The following is a 23,660-nucleotide window of genomic DNA, read 5'->3' as shown; positions in this document are numbered from 1 at the left end:
TCTAGTTTCAATAATAAGTCTTGCTGAGGTTGTTTGAAGATACTTAATAATAATCTAATATTCTACGCTAGCTTAAAGGTGGAGAATCACAATTATGTATTATATTATTTATGGTATGCAATAAAGCCAAGTAATAGTGAACATAAAATATGCCTTTTGGCTGGGTTATGGTGGTCCAATTAAAAATGGAAGAATAATTGTATATGCTATATTTATAAACAGGTTGAAATGAATTGAAACCAGAAAGAATGTAAATGGGTTGAATTTTGTTGCAGTACAAAAATAGAAAGTAGAAAGGAATAGTGAAATTAATTTTATATGTTGTTTTTGGTGGTGTATTGATATTTCTTGTATTATATGAAAGTGAAATAATGTACGGAAGGGGTGAACGTGAATGGACGGCCAAGCCGACCACTTGATAATTGAACTTTATTCAAGATTATGTGATCAAAGTGTGATCCACATGCACTTTGAAAAGTGGGTGTGTGGGGTCAGTTTGGTGGGTGTACTGTGGGGGCTTTACCTAATACCCTATTGGAATACAATACTAATTACATCTCATTCTCATGTCACTTCATTCCATGCCATCACCAATATACTCCTACAACACCTGCCTTCCGGTTCCTTTCAACTTAACATCTCGTTTGTTATGGTCAGCTTTTGTTTGTCGGTCTAGATAGAAGATGGGTGTGGTCATTTAGAAAGTGTGGCCCATTTTTTAAAGACCGAATGGGAGCCCATTTGTATACAACCCAATTTGCCTGATCCAGGACCTTGTCCACTTGAGAATGTCAGAGAGTCAGTATTTTCTTTTACAAATGTTGTAGTTAGTTCATACAGAGCGCATGAATTTTATTTTTCACACGTATTGACCATAAACTAATCTTTGATGATGAGTGTGAGTGTTTCCTGTCACCAGCATCATGAAATAGCCAATAGTTTTGAAATATGAAAGATTAGTCCTGTGAATAATATGTGTTTGGTGCTTTCATTTGTTAGCGTTGTCAAAATGTCAACAAATAAAGATGATACTTCTCTTTCATACACTTCGTTCTCATCAGGGCCCAATAAGCAACACTTTAACATCAACTGGCTTGACTAAAATAGCCCCGTTGGTTCCAACATTTGTATAAACCTGTGACTCTTATAAAAACGACCGAAGTCAACAACCTTGTTTTGCTTAGAAATTGCCTCTTTCAGTCTTGGTCTTCCTTCACTCCTTCCAACTTGATAATTAATTAATGCCCAACTTTTATGTAAAACCAATAACATTTTTATTTTTATCACCGGGTGTCTTGATTAGTTTGTACGTTCTTTAACTAATATTTCAATGCTTTAGAATTGTTGGTAAGATAAGAGTCACAATTACCCCTCTGGTAGTACCTAGAGATACTGAGGGAGTGTTTGTCTGAGCTTATGAAAATTAGCTTATAAACTAAAATTAACTTATAAGCTTTTGAAATTTTAAGCAATTACGTGTTTGGTTAAAGTACTTATAAGTAACTGATAAGTAATTGACGTGTTTGGTAAAATGTGGCTTATAAGTATATTTTATTATAAAATTACTAAAAAAGGTACTACATTAAACAAATGCATACTATGAAATTTTAAAATTAAACAAGGATAATGTGGTAATATACTTGGTCAAACTAGCTTATAAGCAAAAAAAAAAAAAGTACCTCCCTCCCAACTTATTTTTTTTAGCTTATAAACTCAAAAAAATTATAAACAAACAGGTCAGCTTAATTTTAGAGCTTATAAACAAGTTTGACCAGCTTATAAGCTTAGACAAACACCCCTGAAGAGCTCATATAACCTTTTTTGTTTTTTTACCATCAGACCACCTAATGTTAATTAAAACCAATAACATTCAAAACTCCTCTTAATGCTTCAAATATTACAACGACTGGTCTTAACTGAGGCATATGGCATTGGCATCCACTAATTTGTGAATCAGCCTTTTAGGAATGGATTATTCCATGGAATTGGGATGCCTTTTTTCCGTCTATTATTATTTTGTTTAATATATTTTATGAATTATTCTGTCTATTTGTCAAATACAAACATAGATAAGGAAAATATCTTTCTCTTATTATATGTTATCATATTTACTTATATATTGGGTGAATTAATTAAAATACTTCTACTAATAATTAAGTATATATTCATTTCATGAATTATATATGAATATGATATTCATATCATTCTTTTAAGGAACAATTTTCTGAATGAATGTTTGTTTTAGTTGAACAAAAACCATAGGGTTTGGTTAGTCACGATGTACCGCAGTTAATCAGCAGCCTGAAACTCAAAAAAAAAAAAACCAATTCATATGCAATCGTACTTAATATTCAGCCTGATCTAGGGAATAATTCCCTCCTTTTATATCTCATCCAGAATAAATCAAACGGCTCACAACGCTCAATCACTTTGACCTTTCGACTAGTTGTACCTTTTTCTCTCTTGTACTCTATATTCCACCACCACGTGTCAACCCTATGTCCCTTAAAAAGATAGTCTTTATTACTATAGTAAGACTCAAAATTTTCATCATGACATGAATACATATTATTAATTTATTAATATCTTTCACGTTACACTCTTCTAAAACCTATCACAACTAGCAAACGACGCCGTTAAAATGTTACACATTGTTCTCCTCAATTATTTTTCGCCATATCGCAGTCTCGCAGTCCATTATTGGTAGTTACAAAAGTCAAAACCCCGCCTTCTTATTTCTAACCAGTTTAAACTTAAAGGTAAAACTGTTACTGTTACTGTTACGAAGCCGACTTAATTAGTTGATCGAACTTTCCTTGTCTAAAGAGTACAAAAAAGGAAGTAGAAAAAAATATCTCCGCCTTAATAGTGGAGTAGAAAAGAAAAACGAAAGAAATAGTCCCTGCTCTCTCTCTCTCTCTCTCTCTTAACAGTGGGAGAGCTAAAAAATAAACCCAGCAAGCAACAGGCAAAATCACATAAAAGAAAAGAGAGAAGGCTAGGACTGGGTTTGGGGGTTTGGCTTTCGGTTCAAAGGTCAAAGGAAAAGCAGGGAGAGAGAGAGTGGCAGAATAGGCGTTGATAGACCGTGGAATCTGAAAGAATCACACACAAAGAAAGTTTACGGGTGGTTTATTTTATTATTGTCATTATTATTCTGGTATAAATCCCCACCCTCATAACTATTTTGCGTGTTTCGTACGGTCTATCCACCCTAATCTGTAAACTCACTCCCTCATTCTCTCATTCCTGGTTCTTTCTCTTCACAATCGAAGATCCTTTTTACTTTATTTATTTATCCTTTCTGTTTCTGATTATACTTTTTTTTTTTTTTCTTTCTTTTGTTTATTCTTCCAGATTTTGTAATTTTTTTGTGCGTGTGGTGTATGGTATTCTTTATATTGGAGTGTATTTTATTTATACTATAATAATTTTTAATTTAAAAGATGGAGGAGGAAATTAGGGTTTCTGCGACGGTTGACGGTGGTGAACCCAATCAGTCATCTTACTGGTTAGATGCTTGTGAGGATATTTCTTGTGACCTAATTGACGATTTTGTTGATTTTGATTCTTCAATTCCTCAAGATTCAGTTGATAATACTTCAAATCAAGATAGTCTTAGTAATGATTTTTTTGGAGGAATTGACCACATTCTTGATAGTATTAAGAATGGTGGTGGCCTACCTACAAACGATAATCATAGCATAGAAAACAATGGATTTCAAGATTCTAATAATAGTAAGGGTTGGTCTCTAAATGAGTCATCCGTGGATGGTAAGAACCAAGGTCAGGGCTTGGTTTTACTGTCTAATGATGGTAGTGATAAAGATATTCTTGAAAGAAATGGGAAGCCGGAGAATTGTGATAACGGGAACAATAACTTAGTTAACGGTAAAGGAGAGAATGGGTTGTTGGATCATTGTATCAAGGAGAATGGAGTGCACAGAAATAATGAAAAGAACAGTGGTCGTGAGGCATTGAGGGGTCGTGATTTTGATAGTGAAGATAGGTTCAGTAAAAGGCCTCGAGTTAGTTGTTGCAAGATTGAGAGACAGTATTCTAATAGAGGGCAATACTGTTCTAGGGATAGGGAGAGGGGCTCTAGTAGGAAGAGGCCACGTGATTGGGAAGAGGTTGATAAAAGAGATAGGGATCATATGAGGAGAAGAGAACATTATACTGGTAGCAGTCGGAGAGATGGAAGAGATAGGGATTGGAGGGATAGAGAATCAAGGGGTTATTGGGAGAGGGATAGGTTGGGGTCCAATGAGATGGTTTTTCGAGTAGGCACTTGGGAAGCTGTTCATAATAATAAAGAAGGGAAGGAAACCAATGGGGTAAACCAGGAATGCAATGGGAAGGTGGAGAAGAAATCTGAGGCTAAGGATAAAATTCCAGAGGAGAAAGTTCGCAAATATCAGTTGGATGTTCTTGAGCAGGCTAAGAAGAAAAATACAATAGCTTTTCTTGAGACGGGGGCAGGCAAGACTCTCATTGCTGTTCTTCTTATTAAAAGTGTTTGCAACGATTTGCAAGGGCAAAACAAGAAAATGCTTGCTGTATTTTTGGTTCCTAAAGTTCCACTTGTATATCAGGTAGTGCATGTTATAGAGACCATTTTCTGTTTCAGAGTATAGCTTAATTATTGTTTCAATTGACAGTAAAGCTGAAGTTATTATTGTGCTTGTCTAATTCAGCAAGCTGAAGTTATTCGAGAGCGAACTGGTTATGTAGTGGGACATTATTGTGGTGAAATGGGTCAAGATTTCTGGGATGCTCAAAGGTGGCAGCGTGAGTTTGAATCGAAACAGGTAGCCTTTTAACTCTGTTCTTGGGAACTACTGATTTTACTGTAACTTTTAATATTTTTTGGTTTTTTTTGGTTTTAATGTGTTTTCTTTCTGCTGTTAAATAAAGCTGTCTGTTTGTCATCAGTAATCATTATGCCAACTTAATATACTTAGGTGGTTAACTTTATTTGATTTTACGTAACGCCTGAATTTAAAAAACAATTGGTGTATAAGTTTGTTAAAGTTGGCAGGTATATTTCATTTTTACCGTATCCTTGCATTTCTAGTTATTATACTTACAGTTTTGTATTATGTACCTAGAAGCTATTTATTTGAGTTTTTAGCTTTTGTTAATTACTGAAGATGGCATTTCAGTTGGAGTTCCTATGTTTTTCTTTTTTGGTTCATATTATTATTATTTTGAGATTGTAGTCTGGAATGGGAAGATTTTGGAGTACTATTGAGGAACTAATGTGTTGAATTTGACAGAGTAGTTTCTGTTTATTAATTTACTGATGCTATTTTGCTGCAGGTTTTAGTGATGACTGCTCAAATTCTATTGAACATTTTGAGACACAGTATAATTAAAATGGAAGCAATTAATCTTCTTATTCTGGATGAGTGTCATCATGCTGTGAAGAAACACCCATATTCTTTAGTGATGTCTGAATTCTATCATACAACGGTTAAGGAGAAGAGACCATCTGTTTTTGGAATGACTGCTTCTCCTGTTAACTTGAAAGGTGTTTCAAGTCAAGTGGACTGTGCAATAAAGATTCGTAATCTTGAAAGTAAACTAGATTCTGTAGTTTGTACAATAAAAGACCGTAAGGAGCTGGAAAAACATGTGCCAATGCCCTCTGAAGTTGTGGTGGAGTATGATAAAGCAGCCAGCTTATGGTCCCTTCATGAACAAATAAAACAAATGGAAGTGGCTGTTGAAGAAGCTGCACAATCAAGCTCTAGAAGAAGTAAGTGGCAATTTATGGGAGCTAGAGATGCTGGGGCCAAGGAAGAGCTGCGCCAGGTTTATGGTGTGTCTGAAAGAACAGAAAGTGATGGGGCTGCTAATTTAATACAAAAGTTGAGAGCTATAAATTATGCCCTTGGTGAACTTGGTCAGTGGTGTGCTTACAAGGTATCTTACAATTAAGGCTATTTATTTTATCTGTCTGGGTCTACAATAGAACTTTTTGTAGAGTATTCTGCCTCCCAAAAAAAAGAAAGAACAAACTGTTTTTCCTGTTATCTCAACTACTGAAATTTAAACCAGACCCCTGAACTCTGATGCAAGTGGAATGATTTGCGTTGATTTATTGTGCAGGTAGCACAATCTTTTTTGACTGCTTTACAGAATGATGAGAGGGCAAACTACCAACTTGATGTCAAATTTCAAGAATCCTACCTGAGTAAAGTTGTGTCTCTTTTGCAATGTGAATTACTAGAGGGTGCTGTTTCTGATAAGGATGCAAAAGTTGCAAACTCGGATAATGGCATTGTTCAAGATGGCACCAATGTTGATGAGATCGAGGAGGGAGAGCTTCCTGACAGCCATGGTGGGTATAGTTTTTCATTCTTGTTCTATTAGTGATAAGAAACTTAAAGAGTTGCCTTGATATATTTGAGAGTTATTCGTGGCTTTCATTTGTAGATTCAAGATTGATTTTCTGGACGATAAAGAAAATATGATAATTTGGAATTTTGGATTGGGCATGTCAAAAAATCAAAGTAATGATAATGATGTGTTAACTATCTGGGATAGATATCTGATGCTCAAAAGTTTTTTATTGTTGGCTTGGAGCCTGGCTGAACTTGAATAAGTTCCCGGCGTCACTTAAGTGAGCAACCAACTTGCTATAACAGTCTTCTTTTAATGTTGAGCTCTTGCTTCCTTAGATTATTCTTAATATAGGTATTGACTGTGATGAAAAATGTTGAAAAATATCTTCTAAGCTGCTCTACTTGCAATCATGTAGTTGTCTCTGGCGGAGAGCATGTGGATGTGGTAATAGGAGCTGCTGTAGCTGATGGAAAGGTGACCCCTAAGGTGCAGTCACTGATCAAAATACTTCTCAAGTATCAGCACACAGAGGATTTTCGGGCAATCATCTTTGTTGAGAGAGTTGTGGCTGCTTTAGTTCTTCCCAAGGTTAAAATATATTCCTTAAGTATGGTTTTGTTTCTCTTTACCAGTGTGATTCTTCTTAAATTCCACATAATAATACTTATGAATTGCCAATTTCACAGGTTTTTTTGGAGCTTCCATCTCTGGGTTTTGTTAGGTGTGCCAGCTTGATTGGGCACAACAATAGTCAGGAAATGCGGACATGCCAAATGCAGGACACAATAGCGAAATTCCGTGATGGCCGTGTATGACTAAATGCTGTGTCAAATTTTTAAGAAGTTGTGATATTCACATATGCATCTAATGTATGATTGTCTTTGGTTTGTAGGTGACATTGTTAGTTGCCACCAGTGTTGCTGAGGAAGGACTTGATATTAGGCAATGCAATGTTGTTATACGTTTTGACCTTGCAAAAACTGTCTTGGCATACATTCAATCGAGGGGTCGTGCAAGAAAGCCTGGTTCAGATTATATCTTGATGGTGGAGAGGTACTTGTATTGGATCTGGTCTCTGTCTGAAATTTTATTTCAACTAGTTTTGGATATGAAAGATCTCAAAACTCTTATTTATTTCCAGGGGAAATCTGTCTCATGCTGCATTCTTACGGAATGCTAGGAATAGTGAGGAAACCTTGAGAAAAGAAGCGATTGAGAGAACTGATCTTAGTCACATTAAGGATACTTCTAGGTTAATTTCTGTGGACACAGTACCAGGTACTGTGTACCAGGTGGAGTCAACTGGGGCTGTTGTGAGCTTAAATTCTGCTGTTGGGCTCATCCATTTTTACTGCTCTCAGCTGCCTAGTGACAGGTATTATTCTTATGAATAGTAGATAGATTATTGACTGATTATATAAAATTTTTGCTCAAGTGGTTGCATCAGATTGTTGACGGATTATATAAATTTATAGCTCAATTGCTTGCATCTATCTCCTAGGTATTCAATACTTCGTCCTGAATTTATTATGGAGAAGCATGAGAAGCCAGGAGGTCCAACTGAATATTCATGCAAGCTTCAACTCCCTTGTAATGCACCATTTGAAAAGCTTGAGGGTCCTGTTTGCAGCTCAATGCGCCTGGCACAACAGGCATGCTATACTGTTATGTTGATCATACATGCTTAAGTTTCATTGAAGAATATGGGGTTAATATTGGTATTTTGTGTAGGCTGTTTGTTTGGCTGCTTGCAAGAAACTCCATGAGGTGGGAGCATTTACTGACATGCTCTTGCCAGACAAGGGAAGTGGGGAACAACAAGAAAAGGTAGATCAGAATGATGAAGGAGATCCACTTCCTGGGACTGCTAGGCATAGAGAGTTCTATCCTGAAGGGGTAGCTGATATACTCCAGGTTTGTCAATAATGAAATCTGATTTTGACTCTATTATCTTTTTTAATGGAAAATCAGAGAATGGAAACCTATTATCTTATTTTTCGGTGACTGGATTACTTGTTATATGGTAACATGTACAATTATGTTCCATTTGTGCAAAACACAGCCATGATGATTTGTGCTGTTGCATTACTTTTGTACTGGAACTTCCTCGCTTCAATGTTTTCTGCAGTTGTGCTGATCTGTTATTTTGGTGGTTTTATCTCAAATGGGATTTTCTTCTTGCTTCTTCTTCATCTTCTTTATGGGTGGGACATGATCTTCATTGGTGGTCTTGTCTATGTTTCATGACTGGCCATGAGATTGTGGGAGCTAAATTTCATAGAAACAGATTGATTCCTCATTGGTTGATTCAATTATTATTATTATTTTTTTCTGAATCATGAACTTTATAGTATCTTGTCATTGAAACCCATAATATAGGGGACACAGTTTGAAAATTGAAAGAACTAAGTAGAAAGTATATGGAACTTACTTAGGATGTATTTGTGACAATCTATCACCCTCTCCGTGGAAAATGTCAGAAAAAATCATTGTTTCATTATCTGTGACATAAAATTAAGTCCTTCAACTTTTTTTTTTTTTGGGTTAATATTTTTGCCACCTTTTTACTTTTGTTTTTCGTTTCTCAAGCATGATTTCCATTTTCAAACTTCATAACTGCCTTACTTATATGGCTTGTTTTGTGTGCATTATTATTTTCATTTAGATTCCAAAATGCAATTGTGTACAGGACAGAGTTACTAATCCAATAATAAGACTACCTTGTGAAAAATGGGAGAACACACTTCGAATAAAGAAAAAAATTTGGAAGTGAGTAGAGATTAGCGGACTGGTTCCTTTATTAGAGCTAATAAATGTAAAGGGAGATCCAAACATAGTAAAAGCATTGGTGACAAAGTGGCATCTGGAGACAGCTTCCAGCTCCCTTTTTATGGGGGGTTGTTGACAATTACCATTGAGGACGTCCATTGTTAGGAATTAGGCTTACAGGCAAACCAATTAGTTAAATATTTTATTTAGAAAAGAGAACTTTAAAAGCAGAAGTGGCAAGAGGTCTACCATTACAAATCCAAGTATAGACCTCTACAAAAATATCATTGGAAACAAGTGCTTCAACTTTTCCAATTGCGATTCTCTTCTATTATTTGAAACCTGTAACCTTGTGACTTTATGTTGTTTTGCTTATATAATTGTCAATTGGAGTAGATGTGAAGTGTGATATATGGTAGGTCTTGAGTTCAAGGATTTATTCATAACTGTAACTTTTGTACATATTTGCTTAATAGCAAATATACTTCTTTAGGTGATGCTTCGCTCTCTCCCTCTCTCTCTCATGATACTAGCAACTATGGTTAAACCTCCTTGTTATGCATAGTATGATTAATGTCTCTTATTATAAAAATTAGAGATATGGCATGCAATATGTCTCTTGTGATACTAACAAGTTGAGATTTCATGTCACAAGTTGGTTCTTATCTAGCTCACTTGCACTGAAACTTCTTTCCCCAGGGAGAATGGATCTTATCTGGAAGAGACGGTTGCAGTGACTCCAAATTGTTTCATTTGTATATGTATGCTGTCAAATGTGAGAACAGAGGCTTTTCAAAAGATCCTTTCTTAACTCAGGCTTCAGAATTTGCGGTAGTATTCAGCAATGAGCTGGATGCAGAGGTATTCAAATTCATTTCAGTGCCAGCCTAGATAGATATTAATTAAATTTATTTGTTTTAACCACATTTGTTGTTAATAGGTGTTATCGATGTCGATGGATCTATTTATCGCCCGTGCCATGATCACGGAGGCATCACTTGTCTTCAGGGGTTTAATAGATGTTACTGAAAGTCAGGTTGATAGTCGATTGAAATTTTTTTAATGACTAGATTACAATTTACTTTTACTTTAAGATCTTGCTTCTGGTGCTCATGTATAATTCCTAAATTGGCTCTTGTGCAGCTGGCATCCCTTAAAAAATTTCATGTAAGATTGATGAGCATTGTACTGGATGTGGATGTTGAACCTTCCACCACTCCGTGGGATCCCGCAAAGGCATACTTGTTTGTCCCCATTGTTAGCGATAAGTCTGTAGATCCTTTAGATGAGATTGACTGGGATATGATCGAAAAAATAATTAAAACAGATGCATGGAGCAATCCCCTTCAGAGAGCTCGACCTGATGTTTATCTTGGCACGAATGAAAGAACACTTGGTGGAGATAGAAGGGAGTATGGATTTGGGAAGCTGCGTCATGGTATGGCTTTTGGACAGGTGTCCCATCCTACATATGGTATCAGAGGAGCTGTAGCACAGTTTGATATTGTGAGAGCTTCTGGGTTGGTTCCTAATCGAGATACAATGCAAATGCAAATGCAAAATGTGGATATGGTCAAAGGAAAATTGATGATGGCTGATTCCTTTGCCGATGCAGAAGTTCTGGTAGGGAGAATTGTAACGGCTGCTCACTCAGGGAAAAGGTTTTATGTGGAGTCAATCCGCTATGAGATGACTGCAGAGAGCTCATTCCCGAGGAAAGAGGGCTATCTTGGTCCTCTGGAGTACAGTTCATATGCTGATTACTACAAGCAAAAGTATTGTTTCTATTTTCATTTTGTTGTTTTGGTCTTTTGATACTTTGTCCTTTTTCTCTTATTGGTTTTTTCAATTAAAATATTTTGTGCTGAACATGTCTATGGCTTGCATGTTGCTAAAACAAGTGCTGCACGGCCTAAATGCACCTCAGATGTTGTGCTTGAAGAAGGAAAAAACTTATCTTAATATGTGATAGAAATAGTTAATTACTGTCGGGGTAGATATGGGCTTAAATGAAGCTATGTTCCCCACATCTTTAATTGACAGTAGTCCATAAATCCTCATAGATTGGAAGCTTTTTGTTTCTTCTTGCACAATAATGGGTGTGTTGGGCTATTGACTCTCCTATTTATGATTATCAGGTATGGAGTTGAGTTAATACATAAGCAACAACCTTTAATAAGAGGACGTGGTGTTTCATACTGTAAGAATCTCCTATCACCTCGCTTTGAACACTCAGAAGGTAAAAAGCCATCCTGCCTCTGATATTAGTTTGCTCAAGTACTATTTTGTAGTCCTATAAATTGGGGAGTTTTTTTGTATAGGACAAGAAGGTGAAATGGAAGAGACTCTTGATAAAACATATTATGTTTTTCTACCTCCTGAGCTCTGTTTCGTTCATCCACTTCCTGGATCACTTGTTCGAGGTGCTCAGAGGTTGCCTTCAATAATGAGGAGGGTAGAGAGTATGCTTCTTGCTGTTCAACTGAAGGAGATAATAAATTATCCAGTCCCTGCTTCAAAGGTAAAGAAATAATTGCAATGGCCAACTTGAGCGGTTGTCAATTAATTGATTCTTATATTTAATTGATGTGTACCCTTCTATGTACAGATCTTGGAAGCCTTGACTGCAGCCTCATGCCAGGAGACATTCTGTTATGAAAGAGCTGAGCTTCTGGGGGATGCTTATCTGAAATGGGTGGTTAGTCGATTTTTGTTTCTTAAATATCCCCAGAAACATGAGGGTCAGCTCACTAGGATGAGACAACAGATGGTGAGTAACCTGGTTCTTTATCAGTATGCGCTGAATAAAGGACTCCAGTCATATATCCAAGCAGATCGCTTTGCACCATCCAGATGGGCTGCTCCTGGGGTGCTGCCTGTCTTTGATGAGGATACAAAGGATGGAGACTCTTCCTTATTTGATCGTGAGAAATCACTTGCTGAGGATAAACCACAAACTGGCCATCATCATGATGAGTATGGAGATGAAGAAATGGAAGATGGAGAGATTGAGGGGGACTCAAGTTCTTATAGAGTCCTCTCAAGCAAAACATTGGCAGATGTTGTTGAAGCTTTGATTGGAGTTTATTATGTTGAAGGTGGGAAGCATGCTGCTAACCACCTGATGTCATGGATCGGGATTCAGGTAGAATCTGATCCTGAAGAGATTGGCTGCCTAATAAGGCCATCCTACATTCCAGAGAGCATACTTAGGAGTGTTGATTTCGATGCCTTAGAAGGTGCCTTGAACATCAAGTTTAAAGATCGGGGCCTCTTGGTAGAGGCTATTACTCATGCCTCCCGGCCATCTTCTGGAGTATCATGTTACCAGCAATGCAATTGTGTACAGGACAGAGTTACTAATCCAATATAAGACTACCTTGTGAAAAATGGGAGAACACACTTCGAATAAAGAAAAAATTTGGAAGTGATGAGATTAGCGGCTGGTGCCTTTGTTAGAGCTAATAAATGTAAAGAGATCCAAACTAGTAAAAGCATTGGTAACAAGTGGCATCTGGAGACAGCTTCCACTCCCTTTTTATGGGGGGTTTGACAATTACCATTGAGGACGTCCATTGTTAGGAATTAGGCTTACAGGCAAACCATTAGTATATTTATTTAGAAAGAGAACTTTAAAAGCAGAAGTGGCAAGAGGTCTACCATTACAAATCCAAGTATAGACCTCTACAAAAATATCATTGGACAAGTTGCTCAACTTTTCCAATTGCGATTCTCTCTATTATTGAAACCTGTAACCTTGTGACTTTATGTTGTTTTGCTTATATAATTGTCAATTGGAGTAGATGTGAAGTGTGATATATGTAGGTCTTGAGTTCAAGGATTTATTCATAACTGTAACTTTTGTACATATTTGCTTAATAGCAAATATACTCTTTAGGTGATGCTTCGCTCTCTCCCTCTCTCTCTCATGATACTAGCAACTATGGTTAAACCTCCTTGTTATGCATAGTATGATTAATGTCTCTTATTATAAAAATTAGAGATATGGCATGCAATATGTCTCTTGTGATACTAACAAGTTGAGATTTCATGTCACAAGTTGGTTCTTATCTAGCTCACTTGTACTGAAACTTCTTTCCCCAGGGAGAATGGATCTTATCTGGAAGAGAGTGGTTGCAGTGACTCCAAATGTTCATTTGTATATGTATGCTGTCAAATGTGAGAACAGAGGCTTTTCAAAAGATCCTTTCTTAACCAGGCTTCAAATTTGCGGTAGTATTCAGCAATGACTGATGCCGATAATGATGTGTTAACTATCTGGGATAGATATCTGATGCTCAAAAGTTTTTTATTGTTGGCTTGGAGCCTGGCTGAACTTGAATAAGTTCCCGGCGTCACTTAAGTGAGCAACCAACTTGCTATAACAGTCTTCTTTTAATGTTGAGCTCTTGCTTCCTTAGATTATTCTTAATATAGGTATTGACTGTGATGAAAAATGTTGAAAAATATCTTCTAAGCTGCTCTACTTGCAATCATGTAGTTGTCTCTGGCGGAGAGCATGTGGATGTGGTAATAGGAGCTGCTGTAGCTGATGGAAAGGTGACCCCTAAGGTGCAGTCACTGATCAAAATACTTCTCAAGTATCAGCACACAGAGGATTTTCGGGCAATCATCTTTGTTGAGAGAGTTGTGGCTGCTTTAGTTCTTCCCAAGGTTAAAATATATTCCTTAAGTATGGTTTTGTTTCTCTTTACCAGTGTGATTCTTCTTAAATTCCACATAATAATACTTATGAATTGCCAATTTCACAGGTTTTTTTGGAGCTTCCATCTCTGGGTTTTGTTAGGTGTGCAAGCTTGATTGGGCACAACAATAGTCAGGAAATGCGGACATGCCAAATGCAGGACACAATAGCGAAATTCCGTGATGGCCGTGTATGACTAAATGCTGTGTCAAATTTTTAAGAAGTTGTGATATTCACATATGCATCTAATGTATGATTGTCTTTGGTTTGTAGGTGACATTGTTAGTTGCCACCAGTGTTGCTGAGGAAGGACTTGATATTAGGCAATGCAATGTTGTTATACGTTTTGACCTTGCAAAAACTGTCTTGGCATACATTCAATCGAGGGGTCGTGCAAGAAAGCCTGGTTCAGATTATATCTTGATGGTGGAGAGGTACTTGTATTGGATCTGGTCTCTGTCTGAAATTTTATTTCAACTAGTTTTGGATATGAAAGAGCTCAAAACTCTTATTTATTTCCAGGGGAAATCTGTCTCATGCTGCATTCTTACGGAATGCCAGGAATAGTGAGGAAACCTTGAGAAAAGAAGCGATTGAGAGAACTGATCTTAGTCACATTAAGGATACTTCAAGGTTAATTTCTGTGGACACAGTACCAGGTACTGTGTACCAGGTGGAGTCAACTGGGGCTGTTGTGAGCTTAAATTCTGCTGTTGGGCTCATCCATTTTTACTGCTCTCAGCTGCCTAGTGACAGGTATTATTCTTATGAATAGTAGATAGATTATTGACTGATTATATAAAATTTTTGCTCAAGTGGTTGCATCAGATTGTTGACGGATTATATAAATTTATAGCTCAATTGCTTGCATCTATCTCCCAGGTATTCAATACTTCGTCCTGAATTTATTATGGAGAAGCATGAGAAGCCAGGAGGTCCAACTGAATATTCATGCAAGCTTCAACTCCCTTGTAATGCACCATTTGAAAAGCTTGAGGGTCCTGTTTGCAGCTCAATGCGCCTGGCACAACAGGCATGCTATACTGTTATGTTGATCATACATGCTTAAGTTTCATTGAAGAATATGGGGTTAATATTGGTATTTTGTGTAGGCTGTTTGTTTGGCTGCTTGCAAGAAACTCCATGAGGTGGGAGCATTTACTGACATGCTCTTGCCAGACAAGGGAAGTGGGGAACAACAAGAAAAGGTAGATCAGAATGATGAAGGAGATCCACTTCCTGGGACTGCTAGGCATAGAGAGTTCTATCCTGAAGGGGTAGCTGATATACTCCAGGTTTGTCAATAATGAAATCTGATTTTGACTCTATTATCTTTTTTAATGGAAAATCAGAGAATGGAAACCTATCATCTTATTTTTCGGTGACTGGATTACTTGTTATATGGTAACATGTACAATTATGTTCCATTTGTGCAAAACACAGTCGTGATGATTTGTGCTGTTGCATTACTTTTGTACTGGAACTTCCTCGCTTCAATGTTTTCTGCAGTTGTGCTGATCTGTTATTTTGGTGGTTTTATCTCAAATGGGATTTTCTTCTTGCTTCTTCTTCATCTTCTTTATGGGTGGGACATGATCTTCATTGGTGGTCTTGTCTATGTTTCATGACTGGCCATGAGATTGTGGGAGCTAAATTTCATAGAAACAGATTGATTCCTCATTGGTTGATTCAATTATTATTATTATTTTTTTCTGAATCATGAACTTTATAGTATCTTGTCATTGAAACCCATAATATAGGGGACACAGTTTGAAAATTGAAAGAACTAAGTAGAAAGTATATGGAACTTACTTAGGATGTATTTGTGACAATCTATCACCCTCTCCGTGGAAAATGTCAGAAAAAATCATTGTTTCATTATCTGTGACATAAAATTAAGTCCTTCAACTTTTTTTTTTTTTGGGTTAATATTTTTGCCACCTTTTTACTTTTGTTTTTCGTTTCTCAAGCATGATTTCCATTTTCAAACTTCATAACTGCCTTACTTATATGGCTTGTTTTGTGTGCATTATTATTTTCATTTAGATTCCAAAATGCAATTGTGTACAGGACAGAGTTACTAATCCAATAATAAGACTACCTTGTGAAAAATGGGAGAACACACTTCGAATAAAGAAAAAAATTTGGAAGTGAGTAGAGATTAGCGGACTGGTTCCTTTATTAGAGCTAATAAATGTAAAGGGAGATCCAAACATAGTAAAAGCATTGGTGACAAAGTGGCATCTGGAGACAGCTTCCAGCTCCCTTTTTATGGGGGGTTGTTGACAATTACCATTGAGGACGTCCATTGTTAGGAATTAGGCTTACAGGCAAACCAATTAGTTAAATATTTTATTTAGAAAAGAGAACTTTAAAAGCAGAAGTGGCAAGAGGTCTACCATTACAAATCCAAGTATAGACCTCTACAAAAATATCATTGGAAACAAGTGCTTCAACTTTTCCAATTGCGATTCTCTTCTATTATTTGAAACCTGTAACCTTGTGACTTTATGTTGTTTTGCTTATATAATTGTCAATTGGAGTAGATGTGAAGTGTGATATATGGTAGGTCTTGAGTTCAAGGATTTATTCATAACTGTAACTTTTGTACATATTTGCTTAATAGCAAATATACTTCTTTAGGTGATGCTTCGCTCTCTCCCTCTCTCTCTCATGATACTAGCAACTATGGTTAAACCTCCTTGTTATGCATAGTATGATTAATGTCTCTTATTATAAAAATTAGAGATATGGCATGCAATATGTCTCTTGTGATACTAACAAGTTGAGATTTCATGTCACAAGTTGGTTCTTATCTAGCTCACTTGCACTGAAACTTCTTTCCCCAGGGAGAATGGATCTTATCTGGAAGAGACGGTTGCAGTGACTCCAAATTGTTTCATTTGTATATGTATGCTGTCAAATGTGAGAACAGAGGCTTTTCAAAAGATCCTTTCTTAACTCAGGCTTCAGAATTTGCGGTAGTATTCAGCAATGAGCTGGATGCAGAGGTATTCAAATTCATTTCAGTGCCAGCCTAGATAGATATTAATTAAATTTATTTGTTTTAACCACATTTGTTGTTAATAGGTGTTATCGATGTCGATGGATCTATTTATCGCCCGTGCCATGATCACGGAGGCATCACTTGTCTTCAGGGGTTTAATAGATGTTACTGAAAGTCAGGTTGATAGTCGATTGAAATTTTTTTAATGACTAGATTACAATTTACTTTTACTTTAAGATCTTGCTTCTGGTGCTCATGTATAATTCCTAAATTGGCTCTTGTGCAGCTGGCATCCCTTAAAAAATTTCATGTAAGATTGATGAGCATTGTACTGGATGTGGATGTTGAACCTTCCACCACTCCGTGGGATCCCGCAAAGGCATACTTGTTTGTCCCCATTGTTAGCGATAAGTCTGTAGATCCTTTAGATGAGATTGACTGGGATATGATCGAAAAAATAATTAAAACAGATGCATGGAGCAATCCCCTTCAGAGAGCTCGACCTGATGTTTATCTTGGCACGAATGAAAGAACACTTGGTGGAGATAGAAGGGAGTATGGATTTGGGAAGCTGCGTCATGGTATGGCTTTTGGACAGGTGTCCCATCCTACATATGGTATCAGAGGAGCTGTAGCACAGTTTGATATTGTGAGAGCTTCTGGGTTGGTTCCTAATCGAGATACAATGCAAATGCAAATGCAAAATGTGGATATGGTCAAAGGAAAATTGATGATGGCTGATTCCTTTGCCGATGCAGAAGTTCTGGTAGGGAGAATTGTAACGGCTGCTCACTCAGGGAAAAGGTTTTATGTGGAGTCAATCCGCTATGAGATGACTGCAGAGAGCTCATTCCCGAGGAAAGAGGGCTATCTTGGTCCTCTGGAGTACAGTTCATATGCTGATTACTACAAGCAAAAGTATTGTTTCTATTTTCATTTTGTTGTTTTGGTCTTTTGATACTTTGTCCTTTTTCTCTTATTGGTTTTTTCAATTAAAATATTTTGTGCTGAACATGTCTATGGCTTGCATGTTGCTAAAACAAGTGCTGCACGGCCTAAATGCACCTCAGATGTTGTGCTTGAAGAAGGAAAAAACTTATCTTAATATGTGATAGAAATAGTTAATTACTGTCGGGGTAGATATGGGCTTAAATGAAGCTATGTTCCCCACATCTTTAATTGACAGTAGTCCATAAATCCTCATAGATTGGAAGCTTTTTGTTTCTTCTTGCACAATAATGGGTGTGTTGGGCTATTGACTCTCCTATTTATGATTATCAGGTATGGAGTTGAGTTAATACATAAGCAACAACCTTTAATAAGAGGACGTGGTGTTTCATACTGTAAGAATCTCCTATCACCTCGCTTTGAACACTCAGAAGGTAAAAAGCCATCCTGCCTCTGATATTAGTTTGCTCAAGTACTATTTTGTAGTCCTATAAATTGGGGAGTTTTTTTGTATAGGACAAGAAGGTGAAATGGAAGAGACTCTTGATAAAACATATTATGTTTTTCTACCTCCTGAGCTCTGTTTCGTTCATCCACTTCCTGGATCACTTGTTCGAGGTGCTCAGAGGTTGCCTTCAATAATGAGGAGGGTAGAGAGTATGCTTCTTGCTGTTCAACTGAAGGAGATAATAAATTATCCAGTCCCTGCTTCAAAGGTAAAGAAATAATTGCAATGGCCAACTTGAGCGGTTGTCAATTAATTGATTCTTATATTTAATTGATGTGTACCCTTCTATGTACAGATCTTGGAAGCCTTGACTGCAGCCTCATGCCAGGAGACATTCTGTTATGAAAGAGCTGAGCTTCTGGGGGATGCTTATCTGAAATGGGTGGTTAGTCGATTTTTGTTTCTTAAATATCCCCAGAAACATGAGGGTCAGCTCACTAGGATGAGACAACAGATGGTGAGTAACCTGGTTCTTTATCAGTATGCGCTGAATAAAGGACTCCAGTCATATATCCAAGCAGATCGCTTTGCACCATCCAGATGGGCTGCTCCTGGGGTGCTGCCTGTCTTTGATGAGGATACAAAGGATGGAGACTCTTCCTTATTTGATCGTGAGAAATCACTTGCTGAGGATAAACCACAAACTGGCCATCATCATGATGAGTATGGAGATGAAGAAATGGAAGATGGAGAGATTGAGGGGGACTCAAGTTCTTATAGAGTCCTCTCAAGCAAAACATTGGCAGATGTTGTTGAAGCTTTGATTGGAGTTTATTATGTTGAAGGTGGGAAGCATGCTGCTAACCACCTGATGTCATGGATCGGGATTCAGGTAGAATCTGATCCTGAAGAGATTGGCTGCCTAATAAGGCCATCCTACATTCCAGAGAGCATACTTAGGAGTGTTGATTTCGATGCCTTAGAAGGTGCCTTGAACATCAAGTTTAAAGATCGGGGCCTCTTGGTAGAGGCTATTACTCATGCCTCCAGGCCATCTTCTGGAGTATCGTGTTACCAGCGATTGGAGTTTGTTGGTGATGCTGTCCTAGATCATCTAATCACTAAGCACTTGTTTTTCTCGTACACGGATCTACCTCCGGGTCGCTTGACTGACTTACGAGCTGCAGCTGTAAACAATGAAAACTTTGCTCGTGTTGCAGTTAAGCATAAGCTCCATGTACACCTTCGGCATGGGTCTAGTGCCCTTGAAAGACAGGTTTGCTCTCTCTTTCCTTTGAATTTGCTTGAACATGGATACATGGCATAACCATAATTTTCTAACTCAAAGCTTTGCTACGGTGCTTATGTGTTTGAGCTATGGAAGTGCTCATAATGTACATTTCTTGATTTCTATCTTCAGATTCGGGACTTTGTGAAGGAAGTTAAAGATGAATTGTCAAAACCAGGGTTCAACTCCTTCGGTTTAGGAGATTGCAAAGCTCCTAAAGTTCTTGGTGACATTGTAGAATCTATTGCTGGTGCAATTTTTCTTGACAGTGGACGAGATACTGCAGTTGTGTGGAAGGTTAGTTTAATATATTTTCTTGGAGCTCTCTTTGGGGGATTAGGGCAACTTGTCCTTTTTTGTGGATAGTTTATCAATTCTTTTGGATCTTCTTTTTACCCTAATACAACTTTCTTTGTTTACTTGTGGGAAAAAAAAATTATATATGCAAATTGAAGGACCCTACTTTGCCCCTTAACAATCTGTCACTTTGTTTCGAAAAGGAAGATTTAATCTAATAAATTACCAATTCTATGTTTCCCCAGGCTTTCCGGCCTTTGTTGCATCCCATGGTCACTCCAGAGACACTCCCAATGCATCCTGTGAGGGAGCTACAAGAGCGATGCCAGCAACAAGCTGAAGGCTTGGAATACAAAGCTACTCGAAGTGGTAATTTGGCTACTGTGGAAGTCTTCATTGACGGTGTCCAGGTTGGAGTTGCTCAGAATCCACAAAAGAAAATGGCACAGAAACTAGCTGCGAGGAATGCACTTGCAGTTTTGAAACAGAAGGAAACAGCTGAAGCTAAGGAGAATGGTGATGAGACCGGGAAGAAGAAGAAAAATGGCAGCCAAACATTCACCAGGCAAACCTTGAATGATATCTGCTTGCGTAGAAATTGGCCTATGCCCTTCTATAGGTATGAAGCGACGTTTAGTAATAGTATGTTTGGTAATTAATATTGGTAGGAAGATGAAGATGAACCATTATCTGATAACTTGGTTGTTGTAGGTGTGTGAGTGAAGGTGGGCCAGCACATGCAAAGAGATTTACCTTTTCTGTTCGTGTGAACACAACAGATAGGGGATGGACAGATGAATGTGTAGGAGAGCCAATGCCAAGTGTCAAAAAGGCCAAGGACTCTGCCGCTGTTCTGCTTTTGGAACTTCTCAACAAATGGTATTCATGATATTGATGGCCATAAAAGATGATTGTTGTTGCAACCCCGTTCTTGCTCATCATTGTCTAAGGAAATCTAGGGAGTTCAAAGTTGTAAGCTTTAATGTTAAATTATTATGTTTATCATCAGCAAAGTCTTTATGTAGCTTCTGTCAACTGTGAGTTGTTCCCAAATTGCATCACCAGTTTGGATTGATAATCTACCATAAATGGTTCCTATACCATAAATTAAAAATTCACTGTTTTGCAGCGACGTGCGGAAATATGATCATAATTCATAGCTATAGAATATTTTGAAAAAAGAAAAAGATACTCTCTATTAAGTCTGCTTAAATGTTGAGAATAATGTTCTTATTAAAAAAATCTCCCAAAACAATCTATAAGGAAAGCCTAATCAAATTGTTTTATTTGTATTTTTATGACTTCAATCGCAGTTTTGTCATCTGTGGGCGCTTATGGTTGGATCAATGATAAATCTCAGCCTGAATTAACGAGAGAGCATTTCATTTCAACCCATTGCAGAAACGTGTTACAGTTATGTAAGAGAGAAACAAACAAAAATTGCAGTAAGTAGATTCAAAATTTAAATGTTCCTCAAAATTGCTGAAATGAAACCGAGTTCATATCACTTATTCGAACTGATGGATATGATTAGTCTACTGAGATATAGCCTGTTTATCTATTTTCTGAGAGTGTGCATAATGTACTCGGCATACAGGTCCCTGCATAAAGTAAAAGATTGAAAAGTCAGTATTATAGCTAAGGAACTCCCCCAACAAGTTTTGAATTTGGTGTAACTTTAAGCTGTACTCACATAGAGTACTGGATGGCTTCAACAGCAGTGGATGCAGGTAAAAAATCATTAACTGCAACCTTCTTGTTCTCATTTTTCTTGTCTGTGCAATGAGTTAAGAAATGATTTAATATTTGTACAATGTAATAATATAAACCACCCTCAAGCAATCTTAAATCTAAATATTGGAAAGGATTCAATCTTCAAAGAAACGACGGATCTCAGTGAGGCGATGAGGGGGAAGATCTTTGATATCAGTGTAGTGCTTATACTCTGGATCATCAGCACAAACTGCAATTATCTTATCATCATTCTCTCCCTGAATAAGAGGAAAAAAATAAAGTTGTTATTGCTTTAATCTTGAAAGAAACTTGAGTTCCTCCAACTTGAGTTCAATAGATACCTGATCAATCATGGGCATCAATCCAATGGCCCTGGCTCGAAGGAAACATCCAGGAAGTACTGGCTCCTAGAAAAATCACTTGTTTAATTAATCACTATACCATATGACTAATTAAATTAACAAGTATTATCTAATTTTCTTGATAGCCAGTTTGATATAAATTACCTGCATGAGAATCAAAACGTCCAGTGGATCATTATCTTCACATAATGAGCGAGGGATGAAACCATAGTTATGAGGATACACCACCGACGAATATAAAACTCGATCAACCTGTTCATACATTTGAAGAATCTTAATAAAGCACACATGGAGATATAATAATAAACAAGAAAATTGGAACAGATACATTAACTGTTCATACTTTGATGAGTCCCGTCTTCTTATCAAGTTCATATTTCACCTTACTTCCCTTTGTAATTTCAACAACCTGAACGATTCAACAAAGAAGATACTTCAACTCCAAGTTTATTAACAAGAAATATTTGAATGTGTTCTCATTTATTTTAACGTTCTAATTGAGGCTATTTATAAAGTAAAAATTGAAGACAGACACAGTTGAAAATGTGGGGAGCTCCAGGTCCTGCACGCAAATTTTAACGACATTAGTTTCCACAGTCGTCTCCTATGCAAATTATAAACTTTTTTTGTGATGAATATATGTGTTACCAAGCTCAAGATCATGCCAAGGATGTGCAGCAACTGATCTCCTTGACAAAGATGAAAGGATCCTCTCATTCAAACGGGGAGCCTGACGTTGTGGAGTCTCGTTTGTAGCTGCTGCTTCACTCATCTTCTGCCCCAAAAATATATGATTAATAAACAATATCCACTAAATAAAATAATAAGAGTTTACTTTGAGTTTGAGGGGCTATCAGAAAGCATTAATATCAAGGATGAAGGATGTAGAAAAGTATATTTATGATAACAAAGAAAGAAACAGTAAAAATACCTTGATTGTTGTGGGGAAAATATGGGAGTATGAATGTAAGAAAGGAAATCAGAAGGATCAATATATAGGCGGAGACTATTGTGTTTGAATGGTAAGAACATACTTGGCTATACGAAAGATAATGATTGGTCAATTCTTCAAGGAAATGCTGCGTGGAAGTAGCCATCCAAATACCCAATTCAGCTCCACTTGTTTTGCCGAATAAACATTTTTATTTCCATTTCTTTGCGTCTGTTCATTTTTGGTCTCCATGTGATCCTACAATTAAGTACAATTTTTTTTTTTCTTTCTCAAATTTAATTACAACCATATCACGGCCCTAGAGCCCCAAAAATGTATCCAGGCGGAAACTTTCCGAATAACTTTTACAAGTGAGTGGTGAAGTGTTTGCAAGTGAGTCCAGAAAATATTTGCCATCAGATGACCTGGTCTTGAGTTTGCTTCTCCAATAGTTCCACAAAATCTATGCGGAATCTTTCTCTTTAGTCGAATTATATTATGTGGGGATCCTCGTGACATAATTTTCTTGAATTTTATTGTCAGACTGGGGACTCCGTGATCATGAAGAAGTTTAAAGATCGTCAATCTCAGAGTTCTGTTCATTTGGTTTAAGAGGCTACAAAAGTTGTTGGAGTAGCTGTGGAATCAAATGTAAGTACCTTGAATTGTTTGTTTCATTTGAACAGATCATTATTGTACTCAAATGCTTTAATCACAAGTCCGGTTTCAGACGGGGTGATTATTGAATGAAAAACCTGAGATGGTGATGGTCCTGAAGCCATGAATTTCATAAGATTAACAAGTAAATTGAATGATCCAG

The 23,660-nt window shown here is 37.1% G+C and overlaps 2 protein-coding genes across 5 annotated transcripts; one reads left to right on the top strand and one right to left on the bottom strand.

Annotated features, from left to right (window-relative positions):
• The first annotated feature begins 2,864 nt into the window (after window positions 1-2,864).
• Window positions 2,865-20,913, top strand: LOC116109013 (endoribonuclease Dicer homolog 1). The gene is made up of 20 exons (XM_031395268.1): window positions 2,865-4,595; window positions 4,698-4,811; window positions 5,323-5,928; window positions 6,115-6,346; window positions 6,767-6,939; window positions 7,038-7,160; window positions 7,244-7,404; window positions 7,493-7,726; window positions 7,853-8,003; window positions 8,083-8,265; window positions 9,820-9,981; window positions 10,061-10,156; window positions 10,264-10,895; window positions 11,259-11,359; window positions 11,442-11,641; window positions 11,729-12,423; window positions 19,279-19,504; window positions 19,649-19,813; window positions 20,059-20,432; window positions 20,525-20,913. The coding sequence occupies exons 1-20, from the start codon at window positions 3,447-3,449 to the stop codon at window positions 20,700-20,702; spliced, it is 5,955 nt and encodes a 1,984-aa protein (XP_031251128.1). The 5' UTR covers window positions 2,865-3,446; the 3' UTR covers window positions 20,703-20,913.
• Window positions 20,914-21,129: 216 nt separating this feature from the next.
• LOC116108898 (soluble inorganic pyrophosphatase 1-like) lies at window positions 21,130-23,623 on the bottom strand. 4 transcript variants are annotated; one of them, XM_031395139.1, is made up of 9 exons: window positions 22,944-23,623; window positions 22,558-22,684; window positions 22,443-22,471; window positions 22,253-22,318; window positions 22,054-22,161; window positions 21,889-21,954; window positions 21,684-21,804; window positions 21,507-21,588; window positions 21,130-21,414 (listed from the first exon to the last, which is right to left on the bottom strand). In XM_031395139.1, exons 1-9 carry the CDS (start codon window positions 23,004-23,006, stop codon window positions 21,372-21,374), a joined length of 705 nt encoding a protein of 234 aa, XP_031250999.1. In that variant the 5' UTR covers window positions 23,007-23,623; the 3' UTR covers window positions 21,130-21,371. The 4 variants fall into 4 exon arrangements, with proteins under 4 accessions (XP_031250999.1, XP_031251000.1, XP_031251003.1 ...); XM_031395140.1 differs by having other exon boundaries at window positions 22,558-22,681; XM_031395143.1 differs by lacking the exon at window positions 22,944-23,623 and adding an exon at window positions 22,841-22,854 and having other exon boundaries at window positions 21,132-21,414.
• Window positions 23,624-23,660: the final 37 nt, after the last annotated feature.

Source organism: Pistacia vera, unplaced genomic scaffold (assembly GCF_008641045.1).
Source record: "Pistacia vera cultivar Batoury unplaced genomic scaffold, PisVer_v2 Contig570, whole genome shotgun sequence".
In the NCBI taxonomy this organism is placed as follows: Eukaryota; Viridiplantae; Streptophyta; class Magnoliopsida; order Sapindales; family Anacardiaceae; genus Pistacia; species Pistacia vera.
This window is presented reverse-complemented; position numbering and strand designations above follow the sequence as displayed.